General features: G+C 47.1%; 2 protein-coding genes across 2 annotated transcripts in view; both read right to left on the bottom strand.

Moving 5' to 3' along the window:
* Positions 1-1,992, bottom strand: part of LOC130115765 (protein Atg16l2) — a 55,329-nt gene extending 53,337 nt beyond the window's left edge. The window contains exon 1 of the mRNA XM_056283583.1: positions 1,713-1,992. Within this exon, the coding sequence (XP_056139558.1) occupies positions 1,713-1,890 (178 nt within the window). The 5' untranslated portion in view covers positions 1,891-1,992. The remainder of the gene's footprint in view (positions 1-1,712) is intronic.
* A 3,452-nt stretch (positions 1,993-5,444) lies between these two features.
* wdr62 (WD repeat domain 62) overlaps positions 5,445-18,686 on the bottom strand; it is a 54,937-nt gene continuing 41,695 nt past the window's right edge. Inside the window, exons 26-32 of the mRNA XM_056283016.1 lie at positions 18,086-18,200; positions 15,986-16,067; positions 15,735-15,783; positions 13,462-13,711; positions 12,281-12,519; positions 11,919-11,998; positions 5,445-6,064 (exon numbers count right to left, since the gene is read on the bottom strand). Of these exons, the coding sequence (XP_056138991.1) occupies positions 5,858-6,064; positions 11,919-11,998; positions 12,281-12,519; positions 13,462-13,711; positions 15,735-15,783; positions 15,986-16,067; positions 18,086-18,200 (1,022 nt within the window). The 3' untranslated portion in view covers positions 5,445-5,857. The remainder of the gene's footprint in view (positions 6,065-11,918; positions 11,999-12,280; positions 12,520-13,461; positions 13,712-15,734; positions 15,784-15,985; positions 16,068-18,085; positions 18,201-18,686) is intronic.

The raw sequence follows: 18,686 nt of genomic DNA, 5'->3' as shown, positions 1-18,686 counted from the left end.
CAACAGCTTGTATTGTCTACACTGGTGGAACACTACACAAACTACACAACAGCTTGTATTGTCTACACTGGAGGAACACTACCACAACACTACACAACAGTTTGTATTGTGTACACTGGAGGAACACTACCACAACACTACACAACAGCTTGTATTGTCTACACTGGAGGAACACTACACAAACTACACAACAGCTTGTATTGTCTACACTGGTGGAACACTACACAACACTACACAACAGTTTGTATTGTCTACACTGGTGGAACACTACACAACACTACACAACAGTTTGTATTGTCTACACTGGAGGAACACTACAAAAACTTCACAACAGCTTGTATTGTCTACACTGGAGGAACACTACACAACACTACACAACAGCTTGTATTGTTTACACTGGAGGAACACTACCACAACACTACACAACAGTTTGTATTGTCTACACTGGTGGAACACTAAACAAACTACACAACAGTTTGTATTGTGTACACTGGTGGAACACTACACAAACTACACAACAGTTTGTATTGTCTACACTGGAGGAACACTACCACAACAGCTTGTATTGTCTACACTGGAGGGACACTACCACAACACTACACAACAGTTTGTATTGTGTACACTGGAGGAACACTCCCACAACAGCTTGTATTGTCTACACTGGAGGAACACTACCACAACACTACACAACAGTTTGTATTGTCTAGACTGGAGGAACAGTACACAAACTACACAACAGTTTGTATTGTCTACACTGGTGGAACACTACACAAACTACACAACAGTTTGTATTGTCTACACTGGAGGAACACTACCACAACACTACACAACAGTTTGTATTGTGTACACTGGAGGAACACTCCCACAACAGCTTGTATTGTCTACACTGGAGGAACACTACCACAACACTACACAACAGTTTGTATTGTCTAGACTGGAGGAACAGTACACAAACTACACAACAGTTTGTATTGTCTACACTGGAGGAACACTACACAAACTACACAACAGTTTGTATTGTCTACACTGGAGGAACACTACACAAACTACACAACAGTTTGTATTGTCTACACTGGAGGAACACTACACAACACTACACAACAGTTTGTATTGTCTACACTGGGGGAACACTACACAACACTACACAACAGTTTGTATTGTCTACACTGGAGGAACACTACCACAACACTACACAACAGTTTGTATTGTCTAGACTGGAGGAACAGTACACAAACTACACAACAGTTTGTATTGTCTACACTGGAGGAACACTACACAAACTACACAACAGTTTGTATTGTCTACACTGGTGGAACACCACAAACTACACAACAGTTTGTATTGTCTACACTGGAGGAACACTACACAACACTACACAACAGTTTGTATTGTCTACACTGGGGGAACACTACACAACACTACACAACAGTTTGTATTGTCTACACTGGAGGAACACTACACAACACTACACAACAGTTTGTATTGTCTACACTGGAGGAACACTACACAAACTACACAACAGTTTGTATTGTCTAGACTGGAGGAAAGTTGTGTGACTGACACGTATCTGCGGTGAAATCAGTGTAAAGTGGAAGTCAGGCCAGCGGCAGTTCAGTCGCTCGGGGCGGAAGAAGAACAGTTGCTTTGTGTGTCTGTCTGGTGTGTAGTGTCTGGTGTTGTGTGTGTGTCTGCTGTGTGTGTGGTGTACATACAGCGCTGGATGACGTCTCGGAACATGGCGTGTTGACACTTGTCCCGGCGGCGGAGCTGGCGGATGATGTGTCCCTTCCACTTCTCCACCGTCTTGCGGCAGCTCATCCCCGGGCGCCCGGGAGGCGGCGGCGGCGGCGCCGCGGCGGCCGCGGCCGCTCCGCTGCTCCTGGACGACATGAGCACAAGACGCGTCTGACCGCGTGTGTTGTGCGTCTCTTTTGTCACGACCTCTCTGACTGTTGTGTATTTCACTTTTCTCGCATCGCCGAGGTGACGCGAGCGACCGACGTCTCAGCCAATCAGCGCCCGCTCTGCGCTTCTTCCTCGTTCTCCTTGAAAATGCGTCGTGACGTCACGGAAGGGACGCACCGAGGGGCGTTCCTTCGAGAGGGTTTGGTAATGAGTGTTAGAAGCGCTGGAACTTTATGTGGGCTAGTGGGCCGACCCCCCCCCCTCCCCAAAGTTCTGTAGCTGTTGAAATACCCCTACCGGGGGCAGAACAATGACGTCACATTTCCCACGTGTGAAATGCAGTCTTGTATAAAAATATGTTACTGCAAAAGTGGTTAAACTGACAGATATTGTGACACACCCCATCCACCCATCCATCCACCCATCCATCCATCCATCCATCATCCTGACCGCTTATCCCGCTCTCAGGGTCGCAGGGGTGCTGGAGCCTATCCCAGCAGTCACTGGGCCGCAGGCGAGGAGACACCCTGGACAGGCCGCCAGGGGCTAATTAGGCTGTGTAGGGTGTAGCTGTGATCTGTAGTGTGGGGATTTGCTAGAAAGCCAGGCTGACTCTTGCTCGAGACACCGTGTCGGGCAAGGAAGGCCTGTATTCAGGCGTTAAGAATACAGCAGAGGACCTTCCCCAGGTTACTGCCCCCACAGAAGCCTCGGTAGTAATTGGGGTCAAATTTACCTCCACGCTTGTATATTGGGGGTATAAGCCCCCTATTGCAGGTGTCAGGAGGGCAGCCAGCTTGTAGAACCAGGCTGAACAGTTGAAGCGGGGCCTTCAGCAGCTCAAGAGAACTGTGTTGGAGCATTTCAGTCCAGATGCTGCCAGGGCCACAGGCTTGTTTTGGTTTGAGACCTGGGAGTTTGTGACGCACCCCATAAATTAAAAAAGTGCCAAATAAAGCCAGGCCGAATGGGAGATGATACACCTGAGTGCATCTCATTTCATAATGCATGCCCCTCGGGGATGAACGAAGGATTCGGATTCGGACTGATCCCAAAATTACTATGACAGTGGGAAAGGGGTTATTTTACACGTCTCACGAAGCAGAATATGAATATCTTGATCAGGGCTGTCAAGATATTAGATTTTCTCTACACAATTATTATGGCCAAAAGAATTCATGATAACGATATTATCGTGATGTCTATAGGAATTTAGGCGGGGAAAATGCTAACAGTCAAATTCATCTTTAACTTTGTTTATTGTGCGTTTTGTGTCCTTTTGGCACATGAATTACACTAAAATATGAGTGCAGGGAGGTGGAGAGGGAGTCTGTAATCACAACTGTACAAAAGCGTACAACAGTGAAAAGGCAACCAGATGAACTGATACACAAAAGTTGCGCAAGCAGGGGTGTAGCACAAAATTCTGGGCCCTATACATAAGCAGTCTCTGTGGGCCCCTTTCCTCTTTTGTCTCACACGCGTCAAGGTTTTGAGTTCGAGCATACTGTATATTATTTACAATCACAGCACATTAACCTATTTTAACCTAACTTAACTATCTTGCAGTGACTGACATTGTAGCTGTGATGCTGATAAATGTATGATACTGTGTGTACAGTACTAGCTAGCTAGCTAGCTAGCTAGCTAACTGCTACTGTCTTCAGGTAGTAGGAGTTAAGAGTCAGCTAGCTAGCTGCTACCTAACTGTGGTAGTAGGAGTTAGCTAGCCACCTTTCTTTTAAAAGCTCCTAGCTCACCTTTCTTTTGGAAGAAGTTACTCAACAGTTGTTTCCCCTCATGTTGCCTTCTCTCCCTTTCCTTTGTTCTTCTCTTTTCTGGAACCCGGGTTTTGCTTTCTTTGGGGAAGACATGACTCTGTGCTAGTGCTTGTGTCAGCAGTCACTCGCCACAGGACTACATGAGCTGCATTGAGAGATGCTCGTGAGGGGCAGACTAAACCATTTTGCACCTTTTGTAAGGGGTGAGAGGGGCCTCAGAGAGCCTCCACTATTTTCTTCAAGTCCCTCAACCGATGTATTGACACTCCATTCATCTTTTTATCTTCTTCTTCCTCCACTCTTCCTGAGATTCATATTTGGCATTGTTCAGCTGGGCCCCGCCCATTGCATCTATGTTTATTTTCTAAACTTTTCTGCTCTCAGTATTTTTTTCTCTGACAGATTTGCTGATGGAGGATCCTGCTCCTGTTCCTCTGTGGTTCGCTGTCCATCATCTGAACCACTTATCCTGCTCTCAGGGTCGCGGGGATGCTGGAGCCTTTCCCAGCAGTCACTGGGTGGCAGGCGGGGAGACACCCTGGACAGGCCGCCAGGCCATCACAGGGCCGAGACAGAGACAGAGACAGAGACACACACACACACACATTCACACCTAGGGAAAATTTAATACGGCCAAGTCACCTGACCTACACATCTATGATTCACCTGACCTACATCTTTGATTCACCTGACCTTCATATCTTTGTTTCACCTGACCTACATGTCTTTGGTTCACCTGACCTACGTCTTTGATTCACCTGACCTTCATATCTTTGGTTCACCTGACCTACATGTCTTTGATTCACCTGACCTACACGTCCTTGATTCACCTGACCTACATCTTTGATTCACCTGACCTTCATATCTTTGTTTCACCTGACCTACATGTCTTTGGTTCACCTGACCTACACGTCTTTGTTTCACCTGGCCTACATCTTTGATTCACCTGACCTTCATATCTTTGTTTCACCTGACCTACACGTCCTTGATTCACCTGACCTACATCTTTGATTCACCTGACCTTCATATCTTTGTTTCACCTGACCTACATGCCTTTGGTTCACCTGACCTACGTCTTTGTTTCACCTGGCCTACATGTCTTTGATTCACCTGACCTACATCTTTGATTCACCTGACCTTCATATCTTTGTTTCACCTGACCTACATGTCTTTGGTTCACCTGACCTACGTCTTTGATTCACCTGACCTACACGTCTTTGTTTCACCTGGCCTACATGTCTTTGATTCACCTGACCTACATGTCTTTGATTCACCTGACCTACATCTTTGATTCACCTGACCTTCATATCTTTGTTTCACCTGACCTACATGTCTTTGGTCCACCTGACCTACATGTATTTGTTTCACCTGACCTACACGTCTGTTTCACCTGACCTACATGTTTTTGTTTCACCTGACCTACACGTCTTTGGTTCACCTGACCTACATGTTTATGGTTCACCTGACCTACATGTCTTTTATTCACCTGACCTACACGTCTTTGTTTCACCTGACCTACATGTCACCTGACCTACACATCCTTGATTCACCTGATCAACACATCTTTGACTCACCTGACCTACGTCCTTGATTCACCTGACCTACATGACTTTGTTTCACCTGACCTACATGTATTTGTTTCACCTGACCTGGGGTCGTCCTTTGTGTGGAGTTTGGTTTGCTGTCATTATTTTAAATTCAAAATGCCTGTGACCCCGGGGACCAGGAAACAGAGAAGATGCTGAAAGTTTCATGAAAATTCCCTTTAATACAAAAAGACGGACAGTTCGTTCAGTCTCAGGTTGAAAACAAAAGTACCCATTTTGTGTGAAGTTACACAACCAACTATTTAGAAACCAGTAAAACAACAACATGTACACAACAAGTCAGTATCAACTACAGGCTAAAAGAAACACATCAGTTTGACATCTTAAAGTAAATGTAAGGTGCATTAAAAGTAATACTGATCTTTATGAAAGGGGCCGTCTTAAGAACAGGCCGACCAGCAAGAACCAAGAGGAGAGCCTCAGACTGACGGAGCAGCAGCCATCTGGGTGTGTCTGCTGACGCCACAGTGGGACGCCATGTTAGCAGAAAGCAGTCTTTTCAAAGGTGTGTTGGCTGAGGAAACACAACGTTGTGTCGAAATGTACGCTGTGCAGATGGCGAGCTCAGTGAGCGTGCTCAGCGAGCTTCTCCTTGGTGATCTGGAGCAGCATGTGGGAGTATTTCTCCAGCAGAGCGAGTGTCCTGTCGTCTACCGGTGCACGCCCCTCGGGTAAAACCGACCCCAGGTCAGCGTGGGCGGCAGAGAACGCCTCTTTCATGACCGACAGCACGTGCAGCTGCTGCTCGGAGCTCTCGTTCACGACCCTCATCTGAAAGACAAAAACCATTCAGGGTTACCTCGTGAAGCTTCTGGACCGACTCAAATGAATGGAAACCAGGAAACAGGATCAAGACCAGGAACACTTTATTTGTCGCTTCCTCCAGCCCACAGCAGTACAGCACAAAGACAAAAACACATCCAAAAACTACAAGAACACACATACCCAAACTAACACACATATCCAAACTAAACAAAAGAATCACTGTCCAAGGGAAGGAACGCCAGCCAGGATGACTGTCGGAACCGCTGGTCTGCATGAGCTAGCAGTTAGCTTAGCCTGCCTCACTCTCCAAGCTGATTCAGCGCCAGCTCTCCCAGCCATCAAACGAAGACAAAACTTAGACGCAGACGTGGACAAAGACACTGCATGGACAGTACCGGGTGAGGCCGCTGCAAATGCGAATTCGTGCCGCCATCTTCCCACAAGAACCAAGAGGGGACTAAATGTTTCCACCAGACAAGACTAAAAAGTAGTAGTAGTAGTAGTAGTAGTAGTAGTAGTAGTTCCTCTGTGTTCAGCTCTTCATGCAGCTCAACATAAGGGGCCTCACCTATTAATATGTACGTATGAGAGTTTCCTTGTCTAATTCTACAAAGTAACAGCCGCTGTATTAATCAAAGGTTAAAAGGCATAAAGGTTCCATCATACCCATGTTGATAAAGACCATACATTTCTCATGAATGGATAGAACTGCCCACCTTAGAACCGCCACAAAGACGATTCTCATGAGTGACAGCGTCAAACAGGCAGGAAGGAATCAGAGAACAGACTCAGCAGACAGTAACATCTACATGACATGATCACAACAGAATGTCAGGCTGAAAACCGCCTGTTTGATGCCCAGCGTGTCTCTGTGCACTGAAGTAAAGTTTAACGGAGCCCAACTGTGGAGGCAGTTCTACATCAAAATGGCTGCTGTGAGGCTTGACCCAGTTGCTGCTCTGCTGCCGTGTCTTGCACTTTTGTCTATATTTCCGTGCTGTACATCAGGAGGACTACATTTGGCAGTTTGGGACTACCTGCCAACATTCCAGAGAATATACTGGCTGTAAACAACACTGCGGGAAGCAGAGACTGCTCAGCCTTCTGCTTACCGAGACATGGCTGGATCAGTCGGTCCTTGATCAAGCGGTAACCCCCCCTGGCTTCACTATCTTCAGAGCTGACAGGTCAGTCAAACTGTCTCACAAGTCAAAAAAAGGTGGAGGTATTTGTCTCATGGTCAATCAGCGCTGGTGTAAATACACAACAATCCTTCATCACTACTGCTCTCATGATCTCCAATTCATCAGTTTAAAATGCAGACCATATTACCATCCATCCATTATCCCAACCGTTTACCCTGCGCTCAGGGTCACGGGGATGCTGGAGCCTATCTCAGCAGTCATTGGGCAGCAGGCAGGTAGACACCCTGGACAGGCCGCCAGACCATCACACAGGGCACACACACACTCACCCATTCATACCCAGGGACAATTTAGTACGGCCAGTTCACTTGACCTAAAATCTAATCTGATCCATCAGTCTAGAAGCTAACAACATGGGTCAGTCTGTGATGAATGGCGGGTCAGTCTCTATCATGAAAGAACCGGTCACCAAAACTCCAAACCCAGATGATGCTTGGACATGTGCTAAAATACCATCAGAGCTACTGGTTTCGTGCATCCAGGTAGCGTAGCAGTCTATTCTGTATCCTACCAACACAGGGATCGCTAGTTTGAATCCCCATGTTATCTCCGGCTTAGTCGGGCATCCCTACAGACACAATTGGCTGTGTCTGCGGGTGGGAAGCCAGATGTGGGTATGTGTCCTGGTCGCTGCACTTGCACCTCCTCTGGTCGGTCCGGGCGCCTGTTCAGGGGGGGAGGGGGAACTGGGTGGAACAGCGTGATCCTTCCATGTGCTACGTCCCCCTGGTGAAACTCCTCACTGTCAGGTGAAAAGAAGCGGCTGGTGACTCCACATGTATCGGAGGAGGCATGTGTGAGATTTGACATAAGTGACCAGTTTCTGGGCAATAAGCCTATTTTCAATGTACCTCTTTGGCCAATTGGGTGTTAAGTGGCCAGGGTGTGGCCTGCACTCCTGGCAGACAATTAGCACTCAGTGTTCTTTAAATAACTGCTGCTACTTCCAAGCGTCAGGCAAACAAGCCTAGGTTGAACGAAGAATAGAGTGAACAAAGGCAAGCGTGACTTTGCAGTGACAGAATCGCTGCACTCTGTGAGAGCAAACTCTCTCTCCTCTGTCCTGATACTCCTGGACCTGCCAGCTGCGTTTGACACAGTGAACCACCAGATCCTCCTCTCTACCCTCGAGGGGCTGGGTGTCACAGGCTCTGCACTCTCAATGTTTGCATCCTACCTGATGGGTCGCTCCTACCAGGTGACATGGAGGGGATCTGCGTTGGAGCCTCGCAGACTGACTGCAGGCGTTGAACAGGGTTCGGTTCTGGGTCCTCTCCTGTTCTCCCTGTACACAACATCCCTGGGTTCTTTTATTCGCTCACATGACTTCTCTTACTATTGTTATGCCGATGACACCCAGCTGATCTTGTCCTTTCCTCCCTCTGACACACAAGTAGAGACACGCATTGCTGTGTGCTTGACTGGCATCTCGGAGTGGATGGCAACACACCACCTGAAGCCAGACAGAGCTGATGTTCCTCCGAGGGAAAGGTTGCCCACATCGAGACCTGGCCGTCACCTGGCCGTCACCATTGACAACACCGTGGTGACGCCAACTCAGACTGAGGAATCTGGTTGTGATCCTGGACGACCAACTGTCGTTTGCTGCAAACGTTGCATCGGTTGCTCGCTCCTGCAGATTTCTCCTCTATAACATCAGGAGGATTCGCCCATTCCTCACCAGCAAGACGGCACAGGTGCTCATCCAGGCTCTGGTCATCTCCCGGCTGGACTATGGCAACTCACTCCTTGCTGGCGCCCCGGCGTCGGCCATCAGACCTCTGGAGCTTGTTCAGAAAGCTGCAGCTGGTCTGGTGTTCAACCGCCCAAAGTTCTCCCACATAACTCCCCTTCTCATGTCTCTACACTGGCTCCCAGGAGCTGCTCACATCCAGTTTAAGACTCCGGTGCTAGCCTACAGGGCAGTGACAGGAACAGCTCCTTCCTATCTCCAGGCCATGGTCAAGCCCTACACCCCCGCCCGACCACTTCGCTCTGCTGCCTCGGGATGCCTGGTTGCCCCGAGGCCCCTGCTGCCGATCGACCCGGTCGCGGCTCTTTTCTGTCCTGGCCCCACAGTGGTGGAATGAACTCCTCACTGATGTCAGGACAGTGGAGTCGCTGCCCATCTTTCGGCCCAGGTTGAAAACTCACCTCTTCAAGAACTACTACCCTGTTACTTGTTCTTAGCACTTATTGTATTCACGCATAAAAAAAAAAAAAAAAAAAAAAAAAAAACCAACAAAAAAACTCTTTCTTACGCTTTTTACTTTAGCACTGGTTTTGCTCTTAGATGCTTGTTTAGATGCACTTATGACCTCTGATTACTAGTAGTTCTCCTGATTTCCTATGTTAAATGCACTTATTGTAAGTCGCTTTGGATAAAAGCATCAGCTAAATGACTGTAATGTAATGTCATGTAGTCTGCAGCCCTCCCCGGATCAGCAGAGGGGGTGGAGCAGAGACCGGGATGGCTCGGATGAGCGGGGTAATTGGCCAAGTACAATTAGGGAGAAAAGGGGGGAAAAATCCCCCCCCCAAAAAAAGATCTCCTGGTTTCAATCATTCAGTCCAGCTCTAACACACTGACAGGGTTAGTAGTCAGAATGGTCTGACTAGTAAGAGAGAGTCAGAACTGGCTCATTTACTCATAACTACTACATAACAAATATCAACTGGTGTATAAAAACCCTGACTGGATGTTCTCACTGGAGAGCTCTTGCTACTTCCTCTACGAGAAAGCTCAGACATCAGTTACTTACACTTGCTCATTAGACTTTCTAAACATTTTATATTGTTAAAACAGTATTTAAATAGCATGTGAAGACAGTTCTTCTCTTGGACCTATATTGATCTGAGTATTTCTGTAGGCCTGTTACAGAACAACATCTGCTCAACTTCTCATTTGAATAAAAGTAAAACCTTCCACATGAAAGCAGAAATTTGGAGTTTATACGTATCTTACACCTGGTCTCAGCTTTCATCAGTTTCTTCCTGAAGACCAAACGAACTGGATCCCTGAACACTTTGAGAACTCAACTTTTCACGTGTTAGCATTGCTACAAAGGGCCTAGACCAAAATCTGTTCATAAATACCCTGATAAATATGAACTGGGAGCTGACCAGTACACCACAGTCATCTACTGTTGGTTACTGGGAGCTGACCAGTACAACCAGTCACACTGCAAATTCTTCTGTGCTTGCCAAGATTTAAAATCTTAGATCAGGAAATATGAGATTAATTATCTTGTTTCAAAAGCTATTTACTAGTTTCTATCTTTGAATTAATGGAAAATTATTAAATTGATCATGAATATGCCTTTTATGCCTCAATTAGTCAGGAAATCTTACAATTGAGTAATTTATTGTTTAAAACAAGCTACATTAGCTAGAGTAGCAATTTGTACCATTCTCTATCACAAAAAATAACTTGTTTCAAGATTCAGTGACACAAACTCAAGTTCACTTGCTTGATTTAAGAATGACACAAGGCTTTTTATATATATAAATACATTTTTATTCAATGGCCCAACATGCTTCACCTATCACGAAATGAAAGTACACTTTGATTTCCACTGCTCAAACTTGGAAAGAGTTGTCAATAAATGTTGACAGAAATTTCACTTGTCCTGGTTGTGGTTTCAGTAAAATCAAGTTTCCTGTTTTAAGATGTATGCTCTGGGATTAAGGACTAGTTTTAAGTTTGGGCCTACGTATTTCAAGATGAGCCAACTTGTTTAAAGTAACAGAATAATCATACTCCACTAGTATTAAGTAGTTTCCACTTAAATTAGTGATTTGATTTCTTGTTCCTTTTTCAGTGTGCTAAAATTAAGAATGCAAAAAAGTGAGTTAAGAATTATTTGCTACATTTGCATCCTTTTCAACTCCAAGAATTTGGTAGTAATCTTTACAGCTCTTGATCTTTTTGAAAGCATTCAGCTGCTCTGACGTGTATGGTTTAGTGTTGGCTGTGTCTGGGGCACCCTCCCCTGACATGGTGGTGCAGCGGTCTAAGCATCGGCTTTGTGTCAATGCAGTTGTCCACTGGGGACCGGGGTTCGCGCCTCGGTCTCGTCAGATCAGACTATGGCCAGATTCGATGAAGCAGCAATAATTGGCAGTTGGCGAACGCATACAGTATGAGGGTGGGTGTTTGAACTAGAATAGGGAGCGACTGGCCACAAATTGGGAGAAAAAGGGAAAAATCAGAAATAATTAAAAAAAAGAATTATTTGCTAATATTCAGTGTATTTCACTTACTACTGTGCTGTAGCAAGTCTGATCTTAAGTAATTTGATCTAAAAACCAGCATTTTCTTCTTATTTTAAGCCTTTGAACACTCATCCGAGCCTACTTATTTCTAGACTGGAACCAACTTATTGTAAGATTTCTTGTCAAGTAAAATTATCTTGCTGCATGGACAGATAACTTCACTAGTATTAAGTACTTTTCTCCTCATATTCAGTGTTTATTTGTTGTATTTAAGCTCATGTTTTTTGCAGTGCTACTGTTGGTTACTGGGAGCTGACCATTTCAACCAGTCATCTACTGTTGGTTACTGGGAGCTGACCAGTACAACAAGCCTTCTACTGTATGGTGTCAGTGTGGGTTCTGCATCTTCAGGAAGTGAGGTGGTGTTGGGGGAGTCTGACCTGCTCGTAGAAGTCTAGCGCTCTGCTGACGCTCTGCTTCAGCTCTCTGATCACCTGCTGACATAAGTCCACCGGAGAACCTGCAGACAAGCAGACGTCACATCACACAACACCCACAAACCACAAAGTCAACCCGTCAATCACGGTTCATCTCTGACGAGATACATCCTACTTTTATTCAGAGGTGTAGTCTGATGTATTGATGTTCTCCTTTCCTTCAGCTGTTTGATGAAGAGAAGATATCTCCTACTAGCTTTTGTCAGTGAAATTATGTCTTGATGCACGCTCAAGAATCCAGGTGATGAAATCCCAAAAAGGTGACTCAGTTTATATGGACACAACGTTTAGTGTGATGTGTGTACCTTGCTCTGCCTGTACTCCTCTCTTCTCATCCCCCCCAGCAGAGGGGGAGGTGGAAGGGGTGGGGCTTCGGGGGTGCCCTATAGCTGCCAAACTCTCTTCCAGACTACCAGTTGGTCTCTTCTCCTCCCCGATCAGTGACATAATTTCCGCGGGCGTCGACATGGCGGGCTGGCTCGACGGCGCCTCTCCTCCACACTGCTGAGCCTTCTGGGAGGCCGGGGAGACGCCGATCTGACTGCTGGGAGCACAACAAGGAGGAGACGCTGACTCCAAAAGTGAACATCTCCATGTCATAACACACACACACACACAACTCCTCTTCTGAAATGAACACACAAACCATGTGAGCGTCTGATGTTACACACTGAGGATGTCACAGCGCCACCTTCAGCCACTGCAGAGTTAATGGAGGTGATGAATTTAAGTGTTTGACATGTGAATGTGTTTCAATCCAGACAACTTCTCTGACTCAGTGATGCAGAGCTTCGCTTCACACCATCCGCCAGCGATGCCAAAGACTCATTAAAAGGAAAACTGAGGGACCTATGAGGAAAGTTCTTCCAACAATTTGACCTCAACTTGCCGAGGAATGACTTACTCCTTATTTATCTACTTATTGTATTTTTGGGGGGAATCCCCCCCCCTTTTCTCCTCAATTGTACTTGGCCAATTACCCCACTCTTCTGAGCCGTCCCGGTCTCTGCTCCACCCCCTCTGCTGATCCGGGTAGGGCTGCAGACTACCACATGCCTCCTCCCATACATGTGGAGTCACCAGCCGCTTCTTTTCACCTGACAGTGAGGAGTTTCACCAGGGGGGCGTAGCACGTGAGAGGCTCACGCTATTCCCCCCAGTTCCCCCTCCCCCCGAACAGGCGCCCCGACTGACCAGAGGAGGTGCAAGTGCAACGAGCAGGACAAACACCCACATCTGGCTTCCCACCCACAGACACTGCCAGTCATGTTTGTAGGGATGCCTGACCAAGCCTGAGGTAACACAGGGATTCGAACCAGCGATCCCTGTGTTGGTAGGACCGCCACACCACCCGGATGCCCAATAATGATATTAAAAAAACAAAAACAAAATTACATCGCTAGCTGCATTTTGTTGGCAAATATGAGACATATGACCGGAGACCAGCGTTCCATGATGTCCAGCTGGCGGTGACCCACTGCGTTACCTGGTGTTGAGCTCGAGGCGAAGTGAAGTCCGGACGCCATGGTCGCCCAGTGCCACAGAGAGAGAGGAGGGCTCCTCATTCACCCCCTGGTTGGCGGAGGAGGAGGTGGCAGGGTCAAACTCCCGGCTTGAGGACCCGTCCTGGGACATTTGTGGGCTGCAGCTGGTCTTGGTTCCTGTGTAGCGGTGCTCAGTGTCCAGCACCGGGCTCTGAGTTCTGGACCGGCTGAGTGGAGCCTCAACGTTGACGTCTGTTCAGTAAAAACCAAAGACAGTGTCAAATTACGGAAAGTCTCCTCTTTAATGCTGCACTAAGAAGATTTATTCGAATCCCTGGTTTGTAGAGTGCAGGTGTAGTGGTTGAACATAGAGAGTTACAGCAGAGGTGCCAATGAGCAAAGAGAAATGGCTGCTTGATTGACAGGTGAACGATGCCATCCAGCTTCAGGAAACAAGGTCTTTACAGAGACTTTCTATCTCTCGCCCATTTACACAATATCTGACACATGAATATCAAAGTGGTGGCACAGTGGTGTAGTGGTTAGTGCGGTCGCCTCACAGCCAGAAGGTCCTGGGTTCGAGCCCCGGGGTAGTCCAACCTTGGTGGGTCGTCCTCTGTGTGGAGTTTGCATGTTCTCCCCGTGTCTGAGTGGGTTTCCTCCCACAGTCCAAAGACCTGTAGGTCAGGTGACTCGGCTGTACTAAATTGTCCCTAGGTGTGAATGTGTGTGTTTCAGCCCTGTGATGGTCTGACGGCCTGTCCAGGGTGTCTCCCCCCCCGCTGCCCGGTGACTGCTGGGATAGGCTCCAGCATCCCTGTGACCCTGACAGCAGGATAAGCAGTTCGGCTAATGGATGGACAGATGGGTCGCGGGGATGCTGGAGCCTATCCCAGCAGTCATTGGACAGCAGGAGGGGAGACACCCTGGACAGGCCGCCAGGCCATCACACAGGGCCGACACACACACACACACACACACACACACACACACACACACACACACACACACACACACATTCATACATAGGGGCAATTTAGTATGGCCAAGTCACATGACCTACATGTCTTTGGACTGTGGGAGGAAACCGGAGCATCCGAAGGGAACCCACAGACATGGGGAGAACACGCAAACTCCACACAGAGGACGACCCGGGACAACCCACAAGGTTGGACTACCCCGGGGCTCGAACCCAGGACCTTCTTGCTGTGAGGCGACTGCGTTAACCACTGAGCCACCGTGCCGCCCATAAACAAACATAACATGATGTTAACCATGTTGTCATGCTGCTTGTTATCATTACTAATGCAGGGCAAGCTGGATTCAGCACCTTGACGCTGTCGGCACAGGCTGCTGAGGTTGTAGGCTACTTTTTAATTTGCCATAACATCTCATACTGACAAACACCGCTTCAGTCAGTTTGCATAAAATCAAACCGGTTTAAGCTCGTACACTGATCCGGACCCAGAAGTCAACCCTACTCTAGTGCACAGTGTTTCCATCTTCATCATAGCAGTCAGATGAGGAAGAGGAAGGCAGGTAGTGTTGATGTGAAGAAGTGTTGTGTCTAACAAGCAGATCCCCCCCCCCCCCAATTGTATCCAGCCAATTACCAGACAAAGACCGGGACCGGTCGCTCCTCCGCCCCCTCTGCGGATCCAGGGAGGGCTGCAGACTACCACATGCCTCCTCCCATACATGTGGAGTCCCCAGCTGCTTCTTTTCACCTGACAGGAATTTCACCAGTGGGCCGTAGCGCGTGGGAGGATCACACTATTCCCCCCAGCTCCCCCTCCCCCTTGAACAGGCACCCCAACCGACCAGAGGAGGCGCTAGTGCAGCAACCAGGACACATACCCACACCCGACTTCCCACCCGCAGACACGGCCAATTGTATCTGTAGGGACGCCCGACCAAGCCGGAGGTAACACAGGGATTCGAACCGCCGATCGTAGGCAATGGAATAGACCGCTACGCGACCCGGACGCCCCCTAACCAGCAGATATAACAGAACAAGCTGGTAGAAGACCTTTACCAACAGATAGTACACCATCAATAAGTAAAACTCAGGTTCCACCAGGTTCTATTGTGTGTTTCTGACACAACAGCCCTGCTGACTCTCATTCATCTGGAATGGAGGTCAGACACCCACTTCACCACCACCTACACAGGACACACACTGGTACAGTAAAACCAGAGATTCAGGATTGTAGCTTCAAAATTATGTGACCAAACAGTTGACAGCACATTGACTGAAGTAAAAGCGGTGACTCACCACTGTTGGACTCATCAGTCTTGCTCTCACGACTCGTCTCTGAGCTGACCTGAGAGGATAACAACATCTCATCACATTTCAACTGCAACCTCATTATTATGAGTTTCTACTGAGATGCTATTGGAGCGGTTCTGTGACGGCGCGTCTCATCCAGTTGGTAGTGCAGTCTGAACTGTTATTGAAGAACACAAATGCAGAAACTAGTCATGTGGAAACAGGAAGCCGGTCTCGGCACTACAGGAAGATGGTACCTGTGTGGTATTGATGCTGCTATTCTCCTCCAAGATCTTAGGTGGTATGGCCACAGGAGGTCGAGCCTGACCCCGTCCAACCCTAAAAACATGACAGAAGGCAGCCAATCAGGTGACAGCTCAACCCCTTTGAGTCCTAGTAACAATATCAATAAATATGGCTGCAAGCAGCAAAGAGCAGGTGCCAAGCGGAAAAGGTCATAGAAGGGCTTGACCGCTGAACTTTTTGTGCAGCCTACTCGAAGTGTTTCTGATATTCAGTGAACTGCAGTGGCAAGAGTCAGAAACCAAGTTTGGTTGAAGTAGTACAAAGAGTTAAAGAGCAGGAGTCATTTGAATGGTTTTTGCACTATAGCATCCTCGTGAGGCACAACTGCCCCATTACGTGTGCATGGCCTCAGGGCCTAATACTGATCTTACACGCAAAGTTTGGTGGCAAGTACACCAACTATTTAGGAGATCTGCCTACTTCCTGTTGAGGCGGCGGTCGATGCTTGTATGTTTCTGCATGTGGTGGGCATATAGTTTGGAATTTCAGAACTCTTGTGATAACTATGAATAAACAGTGTTAATAAACATAACAAAGCAAGTAGGGCTCAAATAAGTCAAATGGTATAGGAGGAGATAGAAAAAAACAAGTTTCCCACTGTATCCAATATGGCTGACATCCAATATGGCTGACACCACAGACTTATGGAATAGTGATTTGGGCATGGATAGAGACGTCATAAGGTGTAGGTTTGATAACTTTCAGTCAAATGGTGGTGGGGACATACACAACTATATTTAGCAGCATCCGTGTGATTACTGTAGCGCTCCCTGATGGCTGATCGGAATGAAAACAGACACTGGCAGTGTGGACCCCATTATCTTAATACTCAGCAAGTTTCGTCCTAATTTAACCCCACCTCAGGGCTCCTGGAAGTTGATTGCACCATCTCTGACCTGTGGCGGCCATCTTGTTATGACCACCAACTTCATCTTAACTGAGCCATAAGTGTCACAAAGTTGGTTGCTTTCAAATCGGACACACGGTCAAAGTGAGGGGACCATTTGAATGTCTTTTCTAGTATAGCACCTCCTGGAGGTGCAGTTGACCAATCAAGTGGACATGGCCCCAGGGTTTGATATTCAACTTGCACACCAAGCTTGGTGGCAACTGGACCAAAGGTTTAGAAGATATGCCAACTTCCTGTTAAGAAGCGTAGGCTGCAAAACAGGTTTGCTTGTGCATGTGGCGCTCATAGTGCTTGGAATCTCAGAACTCTTGATATTTTTTGATGATGAGTGTCCACTGAATAAAACACCACAGCAAGTTTGGTTCAGATAGGCCATATGATCTAAGAACAGATAGAAAAAGATTTTTCAGAAAATTAAAAATGGCGGAAAATCTAGTCGGGTGGAAAAGAAAATGGTTGATACTAGACCCAACGGGGTGTAGGCACGGAAGTAGGTGTGATTGGTTGTTGGTTAGGGTTTAAACTCTTTTTGAATTTCCATTGTTAGCAAGTGTTAACTTTAGCTATCGTTACAGTACGATCTGGCAATGTTAAGGTCAGTTGTAAGCTAGCTAGCTAAATGTTTCAGTGCGCATCGTTTGTTTCAAGTCAGTGCGCTTCAAGGTTCCACGCTGTCTATTGGCCGACGCAACAGCCAATCACGGGTAACTCCGTGCCTACACCCCGTTGGATCTAGCATCAACCAAAGAAAATGGCCTATGGGAACGTCAAAGGCCATGAGCAGACACGTCATGTGATACCAAGTTTAACATTATAGGACCTACGGTGTAGGAGATAGAGCAAGGTGAAAAGTGAGACTTTGACTTGATGGTGGCGCTAGAAGCCTGGTCTGACCGGCCCCAAATTTATGGAATCTCGTTTGGCATCGACCCCTGTGAGCCTGGAAAGTTTAAGAAAATCTACCGAGCAGTTTGGCCTGTATGGCCAAAAACCTTGGAAGAAGAATGAAAATAAAATAATAATAGTAATAAAAACTAACAACAACAACTACTGGTAAAAGCTGGGAGCTTCTTAAAAGTGTTTATATGTAATTATACCATCTACCCATCTAACTATCCATTCAGTTATTAATCCAACTGACCGAATGCGGTCCTTAAAGCGAGACAGGAAGCGTGTGGAGATGCTGAGTCGTGGGTTCAGGAAGTTTCGCTGCTCATCAGGGGGCTGCAGAGTCTCAAGGTCTGTGTCAAACTTCTCTGAAGGTCAAAGGTCATGAACACCTCAAGTTAAATTCAACATTTCCATAAAAGAAAACCTAAAACAAAACAGAATACAACACTGAGAAGATTAGCACCTCACTGAACGACCTCATGACTCTCCGGCTTCAAACCGGTTTATGCCCGGATCAGACTACACGATCTTTTGTGTTTTTCACGAAGGCACCATGTCAGATTACTGCCTTAAATTCATGTCCTGTCTTGGCCGCCAGACTGGCCACACCACAAGTATGATCCCGACCCGTCATCGTATGCTGCCGTCATCACGTCATCTGCTGTCATCACGACTGTACGCGAGTTCATAGGTCATGGGGGAGGCGGGTCAAGAAGTGTCATTCATGGAAGAAGTGCTATGTGTGATGCTAGCGGTCTTGTGCTCAGAAAAGAAAACGAAAACAAAGAAAAGAAAAGGCAATTGTGGACTCGTCCCTGGGTGTCATGAAGAGGATAACATGGACTGTCTGT

This window comes from Lampris incognitus, chromosome 7 (genome assembly GCF_029633865.1).
Source record: "Lampris incognitus isolate fLamInc1 chromosome 7, fLamInc1.hap2, whole genome shotgun sequence".
Taxonomy (NCBI): domain Eukaryota; kingdom Metazoa; phylum Chordata; class Actinopteri; order Lampriformes; family Lampridae; genus Lampris; species Lampris incognitus.
Note: the sequence above shows the minus strand (reverse complement) of the source record. Positions and strands in the feature narration are given on the sequence as shown.